This window comes from Bos mutus, chromosome 13 (assembly GCF_027580195.1).
Source record: "Bos mutus isolate GX-2022 chromosome 13, NWIPB_WYAK_1.1, whole genome shotgun sequence".
In the NCBI taxonomy this organism is placed as follows: Eukaryota; Metazoa; Chordata; class Mammalia; order Artiodactyla; family Bovidae; genus Bos; species Bos mutus.
Window position 1 is genome coordinate 37,296,627 of NC_091629.1, and position 21,372 is coordinate 37,317,998.

General features: G+C 46.6%; 1 protein-coding gene across 1 annotated transcript in view; it reads right to left on the reverse strand.

The window, feature by feature from the left end:
* Positions 1 to 20,861, reverse strand: part of TGM3 (transglutaminase 3) — a 43,970-nt gene extending 23,109 nt beyond the window's left edge. Inside the window, exons 1-7 of the mRNA XM_005893928.3 lie at positions 20,747 to 20,861; positions 8,921 to 9,088; positions 8,345 to 8,587; positions 7,612 to 7,730; positions 6,130 to 6,258; positions 2,972 to 3,149; positions 2,729 to 2,864 (exon numbers count right to left, since the gene is read on the reverse strand). Coding sequence (XP_005893990.2) covers positions 2,729 to 2,864; positions 2,972 to 3,149; positions 6,130 to 6,258; positions 7,612 to 7,730; positions 8,345 to 8,587; positions 8,921 to 9,088; positions 20,747 to 20,753 — 980 coding nt within the window. The 5' untranslated portion in view covers positions 20,754 to 20,861. The remainder of the gene's footprint in view (positions 1 to 2,728; positions 2,865 to 2,971; positions 3,150 to 6,129; positions 6,259 to 7,611; positions 7,731 to 8,344; positions 8,588 to 8,920; positions 9,089 to 20,746) is intronic.
* Positions 20,862 to 21,372: the final 511 nt, after the last annotated feature.

Below are 21,372 nucleotides of genomic sequence, written 5' to 3' on the forward strand. Positions count from 1 at the left end.
CTTTTAATAATAGGCAAGGAAAAAACATAGGTTAGTAATTTCACTCCAGGCATAAAATGACTTGTGAGCTAATTCCCTCCAACCCCTGGCAGGAACCACTTTGAAGTGACTCTTGGGAGGTGTAGCTCTAACTCAAAAAGTAGGGTGAGCTGAAGAGTCACAGAATCAAAAAGTTAAAGAGGTTTAAGCGAACATCTAGTTCCAAGCCAACATTTACATTTCACTGATGGGAAAACTGGGGGCCAGAAAGATGGAGTGGCTTATACAAGTTCTAGAGTTAGATGGTGGTGGGACTGGAACTGGGGTTCAGGAATCCCTGTGTACACACCATCCAGTGCTGGTTCCCCACCCACAGTTGACAGGGAAGGGGGAGGAGGGGGAATGCTCAGCACCCACTGCTTTCTGAGGAGGGTTCTGATGAGGGACCCCCAGGAAAAATCAGAGTTTTACGGCCTGACACTCTGCAGTGAAGCCAACAGAAATGACAGTAGAGAATGTCTCCAGGGGTCCAGACTTGCCCCAAGGTGATTATATTTAGAATAAATTATGAAGCTAATGTGTAGCATGAACCAGTAACCAAGAGATCTCAGGTCTAATTCCAAATTCAGCTCAAAGGCCCCAACTTTCTGTTCCCAGGAGGTCTTCCTTGATGGCTCCCTCTCTGAGTTCCCACAGTACTAACTGTCTGGCACACTGCATCACTGCTGCTGCTGCTGCTAAGTCGCTTCAGTCATAGACGGCAGCCCACCAGGCTCCCCTGTCCCTGGGATTCTCCAGGCAAGAACACTAGAGTGGGTTGCCATTTCCTTCTCCAATGCATGAAAGTGAAAAGTCAAAGTGAAGCCGCTCAGTTGTGTCCGACTCTTAGCGACCTCATGGACTGCAGCCTACCAGGCTCCTCTGTCCATGGGATTTTCCGGGCAAGAGTACTGGAGTGGGGTGCCATTGCCTTCTCTGACTGCATCACTAAATAGCCTCTAATGGCCTCCCCACTTTTTGTCCACTAACAGCACCAGAAATGCTCTCAGCAGAAGGACTGAGCCTTATGCTTTCTGACCCCTCTGCAGTTCCTAGTGTGCAGGATAATTACAGAAGGGTTAAGCCTAAGGGGACCACCCTTTCCCTCAAATCAGTCATCTTGTTGGAACAAGCATCTCTTTTTCTAAAGGAAGACAAAGCCAGGAATGGCATTGTCCCAAGGATCAGAAAAGGTTGCAATGGGATTTTGGATACAATAACAAAAGGAAAAAACAGGGAGAAGAAAAGACATTCATTTATGAGAAGTTGGAAAACAAAACCTCACGGTAAGTAGCAGCATCACTAGAGAGAACATTATGCATGTGTAGATTAAGGAAAAACATCTGAAATAAACTTTCTCTCCCCCATTAAACACTAGCATCCATGTGACCTTGGGTGAATTACATACGCGTCCCTCCCTTCAGAGGGGAGGGGATGCTTACAGTATTCAGTGCCATTATTGGTGTGGGCTGTTGTTTATTTGTTTTAATATCTCTTTCTGTTAATTTTAATATTCCATTGACTTTATTCTATTAGTTACCCTAAATACATTTCAGTAAAGTTGCATCTACTTATTCTGGGAATAATAAGCAATAAAGAATTTTTTATGCAGACTATCTCAAAGTTGAACATTTGGAAAAAAGATGACATCTGTTATTAAGTTATCTAGCCATGTATATGCATGTGAATGATTATTATATGTATATCCTTTGAGGATTCAAACAATGAATTATTGACATATGCATGTAGTACTTTATATACGTAGACATCTATGTGTATATACACATATAGACATAATTATTTTCATATAATATAATTCAAACAATGGATTATTGACATATGCATGTAGTACTTTATATACGTAGACATCTATGTGTATATACACATATAGACAATTATTTTCAGTTGCCATCTGGTAATAACTTGTCATATGGTATAACCTTAAATAGCTGTAACCATATCTATTTTATGTATATAAGCAGCTATACAAAGTTATAGACATATGTCTGTAAGTTTTATTTTTATTTTTATTTTTTTGTCTGTAAGTTTTAGATAAGCTACTTTCAGTTAGCATGTATTATATATTACACACATATATGCACATGTCATATTTATGGTTTAGAAATATATATATTTCCAGTTACATATAAAGTTTCTTATTTTCAGTTGAAATCCAGAATAAGCTAACATTTTATTCTATCAATCAAGGTACAAAGAAAGTGTATATATATATATATGTATATATATATATATGAGAAAATATGTCACTTTTCTTTAAGAAAGCCCGTTAAGTCATATGGGTTGCCTGAAATGACATACATTATTCTTCTTACTAGAAAATCAATGATTTCAATGTTTCTCTTCCAAAATATCATAGGGTCTAGGGGCCCCTATAAATTCAGGGCAGTTTCACAGAGCCCAGGAATCATATTTTTCACTGGTATCAGAGCTTTCATCTGGTGGCAAGATAAAATGGACCATCAGCATTTGCAGAACTCTGAGAAGGGTTATTTTGGGTCTTGCTAGCTTCGGCATTTCCTTTCTACACTTAATCTTAGCCAAAAGGCCAAGATATGACAGCATTTCCATTCTAAACCATGTGTTGACATGGTACTTGCCTCCTGATTCCTGTTGGGAGCTGGTCGCAGGAGCTGGGGAGAGCTAGGGAGAAGCTGCTCGGATTGGTGCTCAGAAAGGATCAGATACTCACCACACACTATCACTGCCTTTGTCCATGGGCCGTCCCAAGGGGTCGTAGTAGACATCCACACTGAGGTTTTGGTCTGTGTCATGAGCTGAGTTGAAGTTGGTGATCACTCGGGAGGGAATCCCCAAACATCGCAACACTGCAAGTCAAGGGCAGTCTAAGGACTCAAGGTGCAGTGGAGACAGTACCTGGGGGCCCCCCACTGCTGCCCACCCATTCAGCAAAGGCACACCTCATCCAGAATACCTGTGTTGAGGGTTCCAGCAAAGACCCAGCACTGGCCATATCGGACAGGCCTGAAGCCAGATCTTTGCCACTCCTTGAGGATTTCCACGCTGCCATTCCAGTTCCTAGGATCCCGGCCACCAGTGTAGCTACCGCTCCAGTTCCCAGAAATCACGCCACTGTCATCGTTGCCATTGATCTGGGAAGGAATAAACCCCAAAGGAATCAGCACAGAGAGTGACAGGCAGAATTCAGGGGGCAAGGTAAGGAGTTAAAGAAGGGAGACTCCCTCAAGTCTCAGTGTCTTTCTGGGCAATTTGGATAATAATTGTGATAATGGGTATCAAGAAGTTTATGAATTTGAAAGTGCTTTCCTTAACAGGCCATGTTTGCCCCTAATTCACATGTCATTCCCAGCTCACAGAGAAAATGAAGGCTCCATGGCTTGTCAGTGATGAAGCAGGGGTAGAAAATCAGCTCACAGTCAATTCCTGGCCAGAACTTGCAGGCTGCTGCCACCTGACTTGAAGATCCATAGTTTGAAGCTCTCTTTTGGTGTCCTGGTCTTCTAAAAAGATCACTTTAAAACTTTAGCAACTAACTTATTCTTGAAAAGAATAAAGATGGACTTCCGCTTTTCATCCATCCATTCATTTCACTCAGCTTAATGCATGATTCTTGTATTTGGGTGTTTTTGTGTGTGCTCAATCACATCTGACTCTGCAATTCCATGCCAGGCTCCTCTGTCCATGGGATTTTCCAGGCAAGAAGACTGGAGTGGGTTGTCATTCCCATCTGCAGGGTATCTTCCTGACCCAGGGATCAAACCCATGTCTCCTGCTTCTCTTGCATTGGCAAGCAGATTCTTTACCACTGCGTCACCTGGGAAGCCCTTGATTCTTGAATAAGTCACATGAAAAGAGCACTAGGCTAGAAATCAAGAGACCTGAATCTCTTAGTCTGAGTCTTTTAGAGACTCCTATTGAAATATTTAGGGACAAAATGATGTGATATCTGGAATTTATCACATAATCCATGGAGAAGGGGACACAAATGAAACAAGACTGGCCTTGGGTAGGTATGATGAAGCCGGTGACAGGCATACAGAAGTTCACTTTACTTTTTCCTCTACTTTTGTGAATGTCTGAACTTTTCTATAATAAAAAGTTAAAAGAGGGACTTCCCTGGTTGCCCAGTGGTTATAATCTGCCTTGCAATGCAGAAGATGTGGGTTTGATCCTTGGTCAGGGAAACTAAGATCTCATGTGCCACAGACCAACTAAGCCTGTGAGCTGCACTGGGTCCAGGCACCACAATGAGAGAATCTGTGCACTGCAACGAAGATCCACAACTGTGTGCCACAGCTAAGACCCAATGCAGCCAAATAAGAAGAAAAAAAAGTTAGAAAGAAGAAGGAGAAACTTGAGTCACGAGCCCAGCCTGGCTGCTTGTCAGCTGGGTGATTGCTGACAAGCCGATGCATTCAAGCTCACCTTCCAACACAGGAAACAGAAGAAGCAAGTATGCCCTTATGAAACTGATTAGCGTTTACCCCTACGTCACAGTCAGAACTGCTCCCTCACTCTGTGGGGGTCACAAGACAAGGCCTGTGAGAACCAGCAGTCTGGAAATGCAAGGATCCTTGCCCACGACCAGCTGACCCAGCCTTCACAGCCCCTCTGTGTGCTGGGTAAGCTCTGCACCCTCTCCAGGATGGCCGGGCTGGAATCACAGGATCAGGGCCACGGGGCTCCTTCAAGATGGAAGACTGCACGGCCCATCTCCATCTCTTGAGTCACAGGTGCTCCAGCCTCCAGTGTGGTAATCACAGGCTCATCTCTGACTGAAAGCCGAGTGTTTCAAAGCCCCACACAGGCCATAATTAGCTCGTGGTCCAGCCCAACCAGGAGGGCTGGAGAGAGAGCAGGGAGGTGCAGCTGAGGAGCCTGGCTCTGAGATCAAGTGTTTTGTCCCGAGGGCTGGAGTGAGTCAGCAGCTGCTGGAGCCAGCTTCCTCCCCCACCCTCTCCTGAGCTGAGGAGGCTCAACTTTCTAAGTGGCCTAAACACCAGCTTTCCTAGACCTTGGCCTGGGCTTTAATCCCACCCTTCTAGGACCACTTGGTTTTCAAGGTTCAGCCCAGGTCCACTCCCTCTCTGGACTCTTCCTGCCACCCTGGTTCCCACCGTCTCCTCAGTGCCTCCACACTCTCTGGGCCTCCCCACACCTGTCCTGCCAGGTCCAAGTTAAGAAGCCCTGTCTGATGACCCCCAATATCTACCATGTAGTCAGGAGGTCGTTCAATTAACCATGTAACTAGCTCATTAGCTTGGATATTCTCCAGCTCCAAAAAGACTGGAAATGCCTAGTCCATTAATCACACACACACAGAAGATGACACTTCTGAGTAATTGTTTAGTTTCAGAGGGTTAAAGTTCAAAACTCTCTGACTTTTAGCTTTCTAACTTTTGAGCAGGTTATCCCTTGTTTGGACATTTTTCTGATGGAGATGTTTTCTACCCACTGAGTAGAGAGCATTCCTCCAGCATTCAGCTTGTGTATGTGTCCAGCTAATGTGTGTGTTTGGATAGGTGGGGTAGGTTTCTCACGTGGAGGGAGTGGGTGAGTGAAGGTGGCTCCAGGCGGGCAGTTGGAGGCCTTATTCCGGCTGGACTCACTCGAAAGCTAAGTTGTGAGTGATTTCCTTCAGCCCCCTGGCATCAGGTTCCCCATCCAGAAGACGACCATGTCAACCTCTGTCCTCCCTGCTGGCACTCAAGCCCTCTGTGCTGAGGAGGGGATGAGTCAGAACAAAGGAGCATAGCCCCTTCCCCAGGAGCCCCAGGGATGGAGTAATGTCTCAGGTTTGTGTCCTCCCAGCCCTGGTGGACCCCCACAGATCAAGTCCTTGTCATCTGAGGAAGGCCTCACAAAACAGTGGGAAGGGCTTGGGAGCCGGCAGCCTGGGTCTGGTTCTGCCTCTGCCACTCACTCCTGTGTGTCTCAGGCAAGTCCTTTAATTTAGAGGTGTGTCATACTCTGTGTGTACAAAACGGGGATATAATAACCACCAACTTTATTTTGTGAGACATCAACCAACAAGATGAGTGGTTGTGCCTAACCCATAGCTGAGTTTGATATAGGGGAACAACTAGTTATTATGGTTTTCTCATCACTCACCATTGCACTGAGAACCCGGCCAACATATTTGGGATCGTTTCTGCGGGCCACATCCGTAGCAGGGTCACGGCGAAAATTCAGACTGTTATCCAGGACTGAGAGGCAAATGTTCAGGATGCCTTCTTCAAACTGTTCAAAATGGGGCCATATGTTACTATGAAAGAAATTGCAAGTAGTATCGGCTAATTGAGGGCATGGAGGCTATGCTGGTAAGAGCCACGGGCACTGCCCATATCTCAGCCCCCGCTCCATGGCCCCCAGAACTGAGAGGCTGAGGAACAACCACCCACCTGGCCTTTAACCCTGAGAACTCATCCAGACCTCTTGCTGTACACAAGGCCCTGTACTGAGGCCCCTCAAGTTTAATGAGACTCCCTCACTGTTACGAACTCGAGAGCAGTCACTTGACCTGTCTGGGCCTTAATTTCACCAGCTGTATAACAAGAGATCAGGCTGAGCACATCTCAAAGTTTCCATCTAGTTCTGACATTGATCTCTAGCATATCACTTAGACTTTGGGGAACTGATTATAAAGTGTCTCACTAAAATTGGAATTTGAAGCCATTTTCACAAAATGGAGAAGGCCAAGCTCTTTCTTGCCTTAGAGTCTTCATATATGCTGTTCTTTCTTCCTCCAATGCCTTTCCCCAAGATATCTATCCAGCTCCCTTGTCTCCATTAAGTTTCTTATCCTAAGTTCCTTTCTAAGCAAGGTTCTCCCAGATCACCCCATCAAAAATATCCTCCCTTCCACCCCTCAGTGCACCCACCCCACCCCTTTTTCTTTTCTACGAAATTTAACACAGAACACAACATTTAAAACTCAACATATAAAATATATGGCATTATACTGAAGATAGAATACATGGCAGATGTGCCCTGGTTGACTCCAGAAAGGGATCTGGACATGGCAGAATGTGCACCTGTCCACCCTCTGCTGGACATCCATGGCACTCCATCCAAGGTGCTTCATTGAAATACTTCATTTGTCTGCCGGAAAGAAGAAAATATGGAGGGAATCCCTGGATGTGGCTAGCTGAGCAAACTCGGGAATTCTGTGGATTCAGATGTCATAGTACCATAGGACCCTTGGAAGGTCGAATGCTCACACCAAGGAAATTTCATCACATTATGATGCGGAATGAATAACAGAAACTATACTGTTGTGCAAGTCTCTACTGGGCCTTATCTTCATTCATGCATCATGGTACCAATAACACGTTGTTGCATCAATTTAGTTATGTGTCTGTTTTGCCCATGAAAGTGTGACCTCTTCAAAGACATGAAATATGTCGTATCCATCTCCTGTATCCATAGGTGTACCTTGGCCCCTGGCACATAGTAGGTCATCAATGAATGGATGAACAAATAAGAAGCAGGCAAATGGACAGATTTGGGAACTGCCACCTATCTGTGGGGTCTGCTGTGGAGCTTCTTTGGGTAGAATAGGGACATTACTGCCAGCCTCTATGACCCTTTTACCTGTCCGTAGTTCCAGCCAATCATGCTAATTCGATTTGTGCTTCCCACAAAGATGATGCCAGCATCTTCCTGAACATATTCCTCTCTCTCAGCATGGTTACTCATAAAGACACTATCAGCTGTTTGACAAGAAAAAAACAGATGGCAGGGGATAGAATCTTACAGAGAACTATAGAGACTCGTCCTTTTCTCAGTCCTGAGTACCCACATGGTGGCTGGAGCAAGCCACACCTTCAACCCTTCCCCCAACTCCACTGAGGAATGAAGCCTTGGGCTAAAATGCTTCCACGTCATATCATGAGAACCATAAACTTGAAAGAGAAGCTGGGATGACCTAAGAATCTGAAAATGAGATCTCTGGGAATGAAAAACTTGCTTCTTCGGGCACAAGCTGTCTCCATGCTGCAGAATGATGCTGTAGTCATGACACCATACTATAGAGTTTTCAAAAACTCATGAGATCCTTGCAATAGCCCCAGAAATAGCAAGCTGTCCATCTAATGGTGAGGAATTTGAGGCTCAGAAGGGTAGAGAGACTGCCAGACTCACATAGTGGGTTCAGAGGCAGAGCTGGGCCAAAACCCCTGGCTTCTGACTTCTAGCTTCTGTGCTCGTCCCCTATTCCACAAACTTCCCCTAATCAAACCTGAGCCCATGAAAATCATTCCCTCCATCTCTTTTCCATGGACATCCCTTAGCTGATGGCTGGGAGTGTGGGTGTTTGGATGCCTACCTTGCAACCAGGGGTTAAAGAGCAGTATGAATGTCCCAAGTTTCAGCGTGGAGTCACTGCCCTGGGAGGAGATCTGCATGTTTAGCGTGTACCTTCCAATGGGTGCATTTGCAGGACTAAGGATGGAGATGTTCAGAACATTGTTCCTGCTGGACACAAGTTGTGCACCCCAGCCGCTGCTACTTGTCCCATTGGAGAGTGGAAACACAGCCTTTGTATTGGCCGACTCTGAGGGGTAAGGCCCTGGAAAGACATAGGACAATGGAAACCAAGTAGTCTTGGCTGACTGTGGAGAAACCAGATCCCAGTATAACTGCAGAGATTCTTTGGGAGATGTTATACAAAGAAGCAGCATGTTATGGCACTGGAAGCAACTGGAGATCACATGGTCCAAATCCCTCTTGAGGTTAAGACTGTGACCCTCAGAGATAGGTGAAACTTGACTCTGCTAAGTCAATGGTAGATCTGGGTTAGAGCCTGAGGCCACCACCACCGCCGCCGCCCCTTGGATGCACAGCCCCAAGGTTTCCTCAAGGTGTGTATGTGGGAGGGGGGCAGGGAGCAGTGAGCAGGTACCTGTGGAAGCTGTGAATGTCACACGTCCTCCAGAGCTGAGACCTTGGGATAAGGTCAGTGACACTTGGAAGAGTTGGCCTCTCCGTACCAGGAGATCCTTGCCGTAGAACCTCTCTGTGTGATGTGCCTGCCGGTTGGAGGCTATCTGCCAGTCGACACTCTGGAGTCCTAAAGCCATGAGACAGAAAAGAGGACTTGAGATACTGGGAGAAAAGGGATGGTGGCATATAGGAAAAGGTGTAAGTTACCAAAGAGACAGCTTTTGGACAGGGCTAGCTGGGGAAGAATCTTCTTGGAAAAATCACATTAAAACGCAAGATGGCAAGCACTTCACAACCTACTCCCACCCGCATTTTCAGGTGGCTGATGCTTTGCACACACTACCTCGCCTCCCCTGCCACCTGGCTGACTGTCACTCAGCCCTCAAGGAAGTAGCTTCCCCCAACCAGCGAGGAAACTGAGTAAGCCATTCTGTCCACGCTATCCTCCTTCCATTGTAGACAGTGGCGCACGTAGGACCGGGAGGAGGCCGCTTCTCTTGAATCTACCGCCCTGCTTTGGCTTCCTCTGTGTCTTCCCAGACGCCAAGTGCCTTCTATCACGCCAACACCCAGCAAATGATTACCGTGTCATCTGTACTTTATATGTGCAACACCTTGTTGTCGGCCTATGCCCCTGATGCTGAGAAGGATTCTGGGAAGCATTTTGAGGCCCAGAGATTGGGAAACCACTGGCCTGGAGGGCCTTTCAAAGGCTCACTGGCAAGAGTGGTCTCAAGCCATGAGATCCCTGGATAAGACCCTGAGGACAAATGCCTCAAAATCTACCTCCAACTTCTCAGATGATTGTGTAGGTGAGGGAGCTAAGCTGAGAAGGGTTATGAGAGATTCCATGGGATATGAGGAGTTCAACCTTTCTAAAGCTTTTGAGATATTTAATTCCTTTGAGTTATGTTTGAGACTTTACAACATCCAATCTTCTGCAAATGAAACTGGTCTCTGTCTTTACGATGTGGTCACAGCTATGATGGGAGTGTGACGACTCAACTCTTATTTATATATGTCTGCCTCTGTTCATTAGAATGTGCCTTCTGTATCTTTATATTCTAATGCCTGGCACATTGCTTGACTAGATTAGGACAATCAGATAAACAAATGAAGGGCTAAATGAACAAACAAACATAAAACTAATGTCATGCAATGACCTTCATGACTAGGGCTCCAAATTTAGTCTATAAGGAAAGGTGTATATGGGGTATTCATTAATGTTTATAGAGAGATTACCTGTTATTTGTAGGACACTATGTAAGGCACATGTTGGGGTGTGAAAATGTATGAAAATTAGTTTTAACCCTCAAAGAGCTTCAGCAGTGCATAAGACAACATGTCAGAATGAATGATGAGAGAAATCCAATCTCCTCCCCCAACCCAAAAAGATGTCTAGGACATGCAGGCAAGAATCACTTTCAGTTATAGGAATCAGAAAAAAAATTCATCAAAAATGCCAGGCCTTGAAGGAAGAGAGAATTTTGTCAAGCGCATTTCAGACAACAGGCAGAGAGACCGAAGGCCCAGAAGAGCAGGCGTATTTTTGGCTGGAGCAGAGGTCTTGTCTGGAAGAGAAAGGGGAGACAGAGGGCATGGCTCCAGGGCAGGCCTGGGGCTGGGGATCCTCCAAGCAGCTCCAGGGGTGGGCACAGGCTCATCGTCGACTCAAGTGGGATGCAGAATCTGGGGTGATGAACCAAGGTTGCTGCTGAAGCAGGCTTAGAAGGTAATCGTGCCACCTGCTCAGTGTACTAAAGAGTCATTCATTCACACATCCACTCATTTATTTATGCATTGAGCAAATAACTATTGAAAGAATAAATTAAAAAGCTTTTTTTCTTAAACTCAGGGAATGAAAACATTCATGCAGCCAAGTATCTACTGATTGAAGAGAAAGGCACAGAGGGAAAGGTGGGACAGAGGGAGATGAACATTCCTGCCCATAAATGTTGAACGGTGAGAGCTCAGATCTTGGGTGGTCTCTGGCAAGCATCAAGCTCTATATGACCTGCAGAGACCTGGCTTGCTGAAAGTTAGGACCCTCTAGGGCAAAGTCCCCACCTTCTAAACCCTGCCTCTTACCAACTGCACTTACTATCATCTGTGCATGGGATTTGGTAGAGATTTACTCACTGTCTCGCTTTAGAAAAAAGAAGAGCTCTTAGGTACAGTGGTCTGAGGTCACACAAGTCTCCCCAGAGATTCCTCTCCACTCCCAAATCCAAAAGGATGTGTGTCTTCTCCCCAGGAGAAGCTCACTATTCTCAACCATGGGTTGAGAACAGGAAATATGTCCCCAGACAGCCCTCTGATAGCACAGGTTAAGGAATGGGGGGCAGCAGGGATTCCCATCTGTAGCTGGTTTCTGCCAAGGCTTAAGCACTGTTTACTAGCGCTGTGTCAAGAGCAGAGGCATCTCCACAAATAACAAATGTTGACGAGGGTGTGGAGAAAAGGGAATCCTTGTATACTGTTGGAGGGAATGTAAATTGGTACAGCCACTATGGAAAACGGTATTGAGGGTCCTTAAAAAACTAAAAATAGGACTATCATATGACCCAGCAATTCCATTCCTGGATATCTATCCAAAGAATAAAAAAAGGCCAATTCAAAAAGATACAATGTTCATAGCCGCATTATTTACAATAGCAAGCTATGGAAGCAATCTAAGTGTCCATTAACAGATAAATAAAAAGATGTGGTATGTATGCACAATAAAATACTACTCAACCATAAAAAAGAATGAAATTTTGCCATTTGCAATAACATGGATGGACCTGGAGGGTCTTATGAAATCAATCTGACAGTGGAAGACAAATACTCTGTGTGTGTGTGCGCGTGCGTGCGCGTGCGCGTGCGCGCGCATGCGCATGTGCTCAGTCACTCAGTGGTGTCCGACTCTTTGTGACCCCCATGGACTATAGGCTGCCAGGCTCCTCTGTTCATGGAATTTTCCAGGCAAGAATACTGGAGCATGTTGCCGTTTCCTACTCCAGGGAATCTTCCCAACGCAGGGATCAAACCCTCTTCTCTTGCATGTTCTGCATTGGCAGGCAGACTTTTTACCACTGCACTACCCAGGAAGCCAAATACTATATATTATCACTTACATGTGAAATCTAAGAAAATGAAACAAATGAATGAATACAACAAAACAGAACAGACTTATAGATACAGAGAACAAACTAGTGGTTACCAGTGGGAAGAGAGGGCAAGATAGAAGTGGGGGAAAAGAGTTACAAACTGTTAAGTATAAAATGAATATAAAGATAGATTGTACAGCACAGGAAATATAGCCAATATTTTATAGCAACTTTAAATGGAATGTAATCTATAAAAATTGAAACCCCATGTTATAGATATGAAATTAATATAATATTGTAAATCAGCTACACTTCAATTTTTAAAAAGAGATTTGCAAGAAAAGGGGGGAATCAACACACAGAAGTACACACGGCCAGTTCACATAGGTTTGCCTAAGTCCTGAAAAATAAAACAATTCTAATTATTAAAAAAAAAAAAGTAGAGGTGTGTCTCTTTCATCCCAGAACCCAGCGGCTTGTCTGTAGGGAAAATGATGAAGAAAAGACTGGGCTCTAGGGTGCCTTGACTGCAGAGACACTGAAAGGAGATAAAGGGCACTTTGCACACACTAGGTGGGGTCCTCGGCTGACAGAGATCATCTCTGCCTCTCCCACCGTGAGCGCTGGATGAGAGAGTCTTGCTTCTCCCTGGAGTGCTTGTGGGATGTGCAAGGCTTCTCTGAGCTGCAGGGTGAGGAAAAACAGGACTCACATTTGTCATTAGTGTCCTGTGTGTCAACTGCTGTTAACAGAACACAGAGCAACTTACACACACCATGGATGAAATCTTTATAGAAACTAGAAACTGGGTTGGGGGGATAAACTAGGAGCTTGGGATTAGCAAATACACACTGGTATATATGAAAGAGATAAACAACAAGGTCCCTGGGTAGAGTACAGGGAACTATATCAATATCTTGTAATAACCTATAATGAAAAAGAATATATATTTATGTATAACTGAATCATTTTGTTGTTCATCTGAAACTAACACAACATTGTAAATCAACTATACTTCAGTTGAAGAAAAAAAGAAACTGGAAACTAACACTCAGAGAGATAAATATCTTAAAAATTTTTTTTTAATTTTATATTGGAGTATAGCCAATTAGGAGAAGGCAATGGCACCCCACTCCAGTACTCTTGCCTGGAAAATTCCATGGATGGAGGAGCCTGGTGGGCTGCAGTCCATGGGGTCGCTAAGAGTCGGACACGACTGAATGACTTCACTTTCACTTTTCACTTTTCTGCATTGGCGAAGGAAATGGCAACCCACTCCAGTGTTCTTGCCTGGAGAATCCCAGGGATGGCAGAGCCTGGTGGGCTGCTGTCTATGGGGTCGCACAGAGTCGGACACGACTGAAGTGGCTTAGCATAGCATAGCATAGCCAATTAACAATGTTGTGATAGTTTCAGGTGGACAGCAAAGGAACTCTACCATACATTTACATGTATTCATTCTCCCCCAAACTTCCCTCCCATCCAGGCTGCCACATAACACTGAGCAGAGGTCCCTGTGCTATACAGTAACACCTTGCTGGTTATCCAATTTAAATATAGCAGAGTGCACATGTCGATCTCAAACTCCTTAACCAAAGGAGATGAATGTCTTGTTTGAGGTCATGTACTTAGTGACTGACAGGCCTTACCCTCTCTGTTGCCATGGTCTCCTGTTCTCCACCTGAGAGGGGAACCCTGGCAGTTCCTTCAGTCCAGAATACACCCAGGTGGTGAAGAACCTCACTACACATTGTCCTCCTTTCTGGCATTTGTATTCTGATGCAGAGGAGACGATGAGTCACTGGAAGGCCAATGCATCCCAAAGGCATTCTACATGAGACGTGAGAGAACGGGAACATCCCTGAACCCCCAAGTGGGATGGGCAGGTTGAGAGCATGCTCGCAAAGCTCCCAGGTGGTTCCTGAAACCCTTCTTCGGCTGGCTGCCTTCAGTTGTCACCCCACTTCTGAACCCTAGGATCAGCTTGCCAGTCCAAATCAGTGATCTGATGATCCTGTTTGTGGATTATGCAGGGGCCTTTGTTTTCCCACCTGCCACCCCTTCATGTAGCACTAATCTCAGCCTGAGTTTGTTCTAGAAAGGAAAGAGCAGGGGATAACCTCAGATATGCTGATGAAATCACCTTAATGGCAGAAAGTGAAGAGGAACTAAAGAGCCACTAATGAGGGTGAGAGAGGAGAGTGAAAATGCTGGCTTAAGACTCACTATTAAAAAAAAAAGCTAATAAGATCATGGCATCTGGTCCCATCACTTCATGGCAAATAGAAAGGGAAAAGGTGGAAGTAGTGACAGATTTCCTTTTCTTGGGCTCTAAAATAACTGCAGATGGTGACTGCAGCCATGAAATTAAAAGATGATTGCTTCTCGGCAGGAAAGCTATGACAAATATAGGCAGTGCATGAAAAATCAAAGACATCACTTTGCTGACAAAGGTCTATACAGTCAAGGCTATGATCTTTCCAGTAGTCAGGTACAGACGTGAGAGTTGGACTATGAAGAAGGCTGAGTGCTGAAGAAATGATGCTTTCGAACTGTGGTGCTGGAGAAGACTCTCAAGAGTCCCTTGGACATCAAGGAGATGAAACCAGTCAATCCTGGTTTCAGAGAATCAATTTTAGAGAAATCAACCCTGAATACTCATTTCGAGGACTGATGCAGAAGTTGAAGCTCCAATTCTTTGGCCACCTGATGCAAAGAGCCGACTCATTGAAAAGACCTTGATGCTGGGAAAGATTGAAGGCAGAGGCTAAGAAGTCGACAGAGGATGAGTTGGTTGGATGGCATCACCAATTCAATGGATATGAACTTGGGCAAACTCTGGGAGATGGGGAGGGACAGGGAGGCTTGACTTGCTGCAGTCCATGGGGTCACAAAGAGTCGGACATGCCTTGGTGGGTGAACAACAGGGCAGGGAATAGGGGAGGTGCACAACCATCTGAGTTTACAACTTCATGGATGTTTATGAGCTTCAGAGCTGTTCTTTGTGCCTGCTTGGATGAAGGGCAGGGATGAAAGGAGAGTGGCTTCACCCCTACAATTGACTCATCAACAGAGACTCTCAGAAACATCAAAGAGAGTAACATTTTGGAGACTGAGCATCTCCCCCGACTATTATTCTGGCTGTGAGGACATGGAGTCCCAGGAAGTGATTTTCCCACAGTGGGATGTCTCTGGACTCTTATCCAGGGCCCGTCTCACAATCCCATGCTGCCTCTTGGACTCACTGCTTAACTCCACCAGCAGGCCAGGGGCAGTTTCCCCATCTTCTTTATTCTGAGAATATCAGTGCCACCAGCACCACTGATGTGGTAGTGACTGCTAAATGTCTATCACAGTGTACACTCACTCCTCCTTTCTTGGTAATAAAATCCTTCACGCTAATGGCCAGGCTCCCCTGCAGCTGGGAGTCATGTGAATGAGTTCTGGCCAATGACTTATAGGTGCAAGTTAAATGTATTAATTCTTAATTCCTAGGAAACCTCTTTGGTAAAAAGTGAGGTGAAATTCACCATTTTAACCACTTAAAGCATACAATTCAGTGGCATTTAGTACATTCACAATGTTGTGCAACCATCAACACTTTCTAGTTTCAGAACTTTTTCTTCATCCTCAAGATAAATCCCCCACCCACTAGCAATCACTTCCCACCTCCCCAACTCTAGCCCCCAGCAACCGATAATCTGATTTCTGTTTCCATAGATTTGTCTGCTCTGGTCATTTCGTATCAATGGAGTCATATAGTCTCTGAGTCTGGTTTTTCACTTAGCATTATGTTTTTAAGGTTCATCCATGTGATAGAGTGTATCAGAGGTTCATTCCTTCTTTATGGCTGAATAATATTCCACTATGTTGATACACTGTATATTGTTAATCCATTTATCAGTTGATGGATATTTGGGTTGTTTATACCTTTTGACTCTTCTAAATAGTGCTGCTCTGAATGTTTCTTTGCAAACATTTGTTTGAATACCTGTTTTCAATTCTGAGGAAACCTCTTTTTCCAAAATAGTTGGCAAAGGCCCTTAGCCTGCTTATTTCCATCTTCTTCCACCTGCTGTCCCAGGTCTGGGTGTGATGTGGACTCAGTCTAGACCACACATGCCTTTGGGATGACAGAGTAGGGGCCTACAAGAGCCCAGGCCCCTCAGGATTGTGCAGCTGCCCCACCCACCAGAACTGCCTACATCCAGTAAACGTCTGTCTTGTTCATTTCTTTAAGTCATTGTTATTTGGGATTCACTGTCATTTACAGCCAAACCTAGCTGCATGTAACTGGTAGTGTAATGCCCTCCCCTCTTATTCTGTGGCCCACTCTTGGCAAGGATAAAAAGAGAAGCACAGAACAGATTCTAGACTGTGAAACGTGACTCACAGGACAGATATATTAAAAATCATCTAGCCAAATGTCTTCAAGTTTTTTGTTAGAGACTGCATTAAAAAGGACATTTTGTACATTGCTTACACACATGGGTTTATAATTGATGTGAAGTTTCCCAAAACAGTATGAACCCTTACTATGCACAATGCACAGTGATATTTTCTACTTCATTTTTAAAATAATTTGCTGGTCACAATCCACTAAACTGATTTTACAGCTTGCTAATGGTGAAAACTGGCAGCTTGAAAAGCAGCGATATGATGCAATATTCCCAGTGACAGGTAAAACAACTGAGGTCCTGGAAGGTCTACTGAGGTCACTGGTAGTTGAAAGTCAGAGCTTGGCCCACAAACCGGGTCTTAGATCCTGGTCACTGGGAGGCTGTTACTTGCAACACACCCCTCTCCTCTGGGCATCAGGATGTCTCCAGCTCCTGGCCAGGTCCTCCCTCACCCCAGCCCTCACCAGTCTCTTCTTTCTCTCTCTAGCCTGTGCTGCTTCCCTTCATCTTTCCTCTGCATTCAGACATTTTCAATCCTGTGCAGCATGGGTGGTACAATCTCTTGGTGCTCAGGTGGTGGGGAAATAGGGATTCCCTGGGGGGCACTGAGCAAGGGGCTGGCAAGGGTGCCAGGACAAAACTGAGTGAGCCCTGAACTGGTGGTTCGAGCAGCCTTGAGCAAGGTCTCAGCCTCTCTGTAGAAGGGAACAGTGAAACCAAATATCCTTCCTTGTAGGGTGTTGGTTGGGACCCCACAAGCACCCATCACTGGCACCTGGGCTCCTGTCAGTGGTACAGAGGTCTTAGGATCCCACACATAATGGCACCAGCGACACAGGAGGGAGAAGGGTTTGAGCTTTTTCTGGGCTGTCATAGAGGACCTCAGATGGGCAGACAAGGTGCTGAGTGTTTTACTTGCATATGTCCCTTCACAGTTACAAACCCCTCTGATGTTGTCATTCCCATTTCACAGATGAGGGATTTGAAAGTCCAGTCAAATGTCATCACTTGCCAAACATCACACGCTCAGGCAGAGACCGGCCCAAGCTCACACTGAAGCCAGTGCAGCCTGACCATGTGCCACTCCAGGCTGCACCCTGCATCTAGCCGAGGGGGTGGTGGTGGCGGCAATGGGCATGAGTCCAGGAAGCTGCCAGGGAGAGGGGAACACCCACAGCTTCCTCCTTGCCTTGACATTACACGGTTCGCATGAGAGAGGAAGGAAGGACTCCTGGGTCCCCTTCACTTCCAGAGAGAGTTTCAAATTTCTTAAACCCTCACCGTGCACGAGGAGCACCTGGAGAGTTCATATTAGCCTAAGCCCCACCACTGGGACAGCACTGGTTGCTTAAACTCTACTGGTGATTCTAATATGGAACCAGAGCTGGAGTTGAGAATCACTACCTTAAGCCTACACAGTGTCTATTTACACTACGCAATCAAAGCTACTTTCCACGAATTCTCTCCCCCAAGCCACGTGGCCACTCTGAGCGGGAGGCAGGGGGGCAATCACTATCTCCTATTTACAAAGGAGGAAAACAGGCTGAGATGGAGGACTGCAGATCCTTCTGAACCCCTTTCAGCTCCTACCAAGATGAGAGGCCTCGTTCCCTCTACTTCCATGCAATGGGGAAAGAATTTCCTCTCTTCATCTCACACCCAGGCTGGCATGCGGGCCCTGGGGACCAGAATGATTACCCCATATGTGGAGCACAGCCCAGCGGGGTGGAGGCTGAGCTGGGAAGTTATTTGAGGTGAGCAGAGCAGCAGGGACACAGGCGTGGGGGCCTGGAAATGGAGAAGGAGCTGCCGGCCTCTGAGCTCCCAGGAAACGTGCAGACCCACAGCCCAGAATGATATAGGTCCTCTGTAGGTTGGGGCCTGAAGCCAGAGAGGGTGAGTCCTGAAGTCAGCACTCTGCCTAGCTAAGCTGATGGTGGAGACACTCACCGGCCTAGTGGGACAGGGCGCCTGTCCCCGACACAGAAGTGCTGGACTCCGGTAGGCAGAGGTCTGCATCCATATTTGACCCTTAGGGACTCTGCCTCAGGGCCTCTGTGTGGGCTCTAGGATGGGGAACCCCTTCGCACTGGGCCCAGTGTCTGTGTCCACAGCCTGCATGTCTGTCCAACATGGGGCTCTGGCCTTGGTGCATGGAAGGCAGAGGGTGCCAACCACTGTGGGTAGAAGGCTGCCAGGCCTTCCTCCACCATGTCATCCACCCAGCCCAGGCTGCCGTCTCCACTGGGAGGCAGAATAATCACACCCCACAGATTCCAACAAGAACCTTAACCTGGGAGCCAGAAGCAGCCCTCTCGCACCGGCACGCTGCAGCCCCGCTAGTCCCCGGGTCACATGCACCCGACCACCCATGTTTCTTTTCCTTTTCCCTGCTCTCAGAACACTCCTCACCCCCAAAACTACTTCTGACCAAGTCCAGCTCATCGTCCACACCAGCGCTACCTGGTGATACCTGGGGCCTAGGGTCTCCCCTACCCTAAACCGCCACCAGGGTTAATCCCTTCCTCCGCTTAGGTTGTATAACGCAACCTAATGACAGTCCACTGTGAACCCACCATGGGAAGAGACTGCCCTCTCGATCTCTATGCTTCTGCTGCGCATCGTGGCTCCTTCCCTGAGTGTCCAGTAAGCAAACTCATTCATTCAGGAACTCAGGAATTCATTACTGAGCCCTGCCTGGCTGCATGACTGGGACAGGCCAAGAACCACAGGTGTGACAGCTTCAAGGGAATGAAGGTGTTTCCTTGTCTCTCTTTTTTAAAAATTGATTTTCTCTGAATTGACCATTGTCCACATTTCTCTGTGACCTTTGGGCATCTGGTGGACCCAGAAGTTGAGTCTTAAGTGTGCAGTGTCCCCAGGAGTCACAGACATGGACACGCTGGGCCCCTGGGGATGCCTGCAGGGCTCTCAGTGGGTGGGCTGCTGTGCGTGCACATGCTCCAGGACTGAGCCCCTGCCGAAGCCCATCGCCCTCCGCCCCCTCTTTCCTTTCATGCAAGAGAGCAGTCAGTACTGGAAGGAACCTGGAAGTCCCTCCATTTCAAGCTCTTCATCTTGAATTGGGAGCTGGAGGCTCAGCAGTAGCAGTTGGTAACAGAGTTCAACTGAGAAACCAGGTTCAGTATTGCTTTCCATGTCACAGATTTCACCCACAGTCATGGATGAGCTTGGAACTGGTGGCAGAAAAGATGCTACTAAAACCTAGTCTGGGCCCAGCTATCAAATTTCTGTGGGACCCAAGTAAGGGCAACTCATCATCTGGCAGGAGGGAAGTACGGAGGGAGATGGCCTATCCCCTCTTGCTAAAGTCTACAGAATCCAAGGTTCCCCTTCTTAGCAACCCAGCACTGTTGCATATTCATGGGAAGAAGTCCGGGATAAGGGAAGAGTCCATTTTTGCAGCCACCCTATCCTGGTCTTTGTGACCTCTGAAGTAACCAGCATTCCCCTTTTGCATCGTGCTCAGCGATTTCTTGGACAGACCTTCCTGCAGCCTTAACCTCCATTCACAATATTTTACTGGTTTGACTCATGCCTTGTTTGGGTTTGGCGTCGCTGCCAACCCACTAGGCTGAGCACCCACGACAGGCAATAATTAGCCTGCTGCTGAGCGGGGGCGCTGTCTAAGCAGAGCCCAGTCCTCAAAGTGACCACAGAGTCAGAGAACCCGTGCTCCCCAGCAGTGCTTTTTCACACCCTTCCCTGGTGCCGCTCTTAGGGACTGTCCTCGACATACCTGCTCCTTCTGCTCCTGGTGGTTTCACTCATCAAGTCACTTTCAAAGAGCCTGCCAGTGCTTCCGGATGTGTAGTTTACTTAGGAGCATTCCAGCACCGCTGATGGTTTCTGTTAAATCGACTTACACGCTGTCATCCCTCCCTCCCTTGTAGCTCTGAGACGTGCTTTTCTTTGCCTACATTACTGACAGCTGGTAAAATGACATTGAGAAACATGGGAAGCAGGTGCCAACTGGCTTGAAAGGGCAAAGCTTGTCCATCTAGCTAAGGGGATATGCCTCTGGCTGCACTGAAGAACCTGCCCTATACTCAGGACTTCGTCCCAAACATGCTCTAACCCTGAGACCACACTAGAGGGACTAGGCAGGCATGGAGAAAGAGTTGCCTCTGAAGAGAACCTTAAAAAAAAAACCAGGCTCTAGCTTTCAGAGCCCCAAAGGCAGCTGTCATGAGCTGGGCACTTTGGCCTCTCAGTAGGCCCAAGAGAAGCATGGGAGTCCAGCGGGGACTGGCAGAGAAGATGCCATGCACTCACCAGACATGTTTCGCTTTCCTCTGCCTCCTCTCTGGCTCGTCTGGGAATGGCACGGATGGTGTGGGGAGACTGACTGCCTTGCTGGGATCGCCTTACATTTATAGAGGCCTCTCCTACACACCCCAATTAGAATTCTAATGAGGTAGGCGAGGCACCAGGTCATTCCTGTAGTGCCTGTAAACGTTTCACTTACGACATACTTGTCACCCAATGGAAGGTCATACCTGCTTGTGCAAGACCAGTTTGGGAAGAAGAGGGGAGATAAGAAAAAAAAATGCAGAGTTTGATTTTATTATTTTTTTCAAGATGAACGACTTCCTGGATCATAGGTTTCAGGAAATGATGTAATGCTTGTCCAGAGCTGATGCTGAGAAGTCCCCTGGGGTCAAAGAAAAGTCTCTGCAGAACCTAGAGCAGAAAATTGCCTAATGCTTTCTCATCGTCCTGACATGCCAGTGGTCTCCACTTGCACGAGGGGCGTGAGATACTCATCACAGTTCACTGTACAGGTTGCTGTGTGCCAGAAATGGCGTGTGATTTGTGGTTAGAAGCACTCGGTTCCAATGCTGGCTGGGTCCTGGCCATCACTGGACCTTGAAGTCTTGGAAGCCTTGTCTGTGACTTGA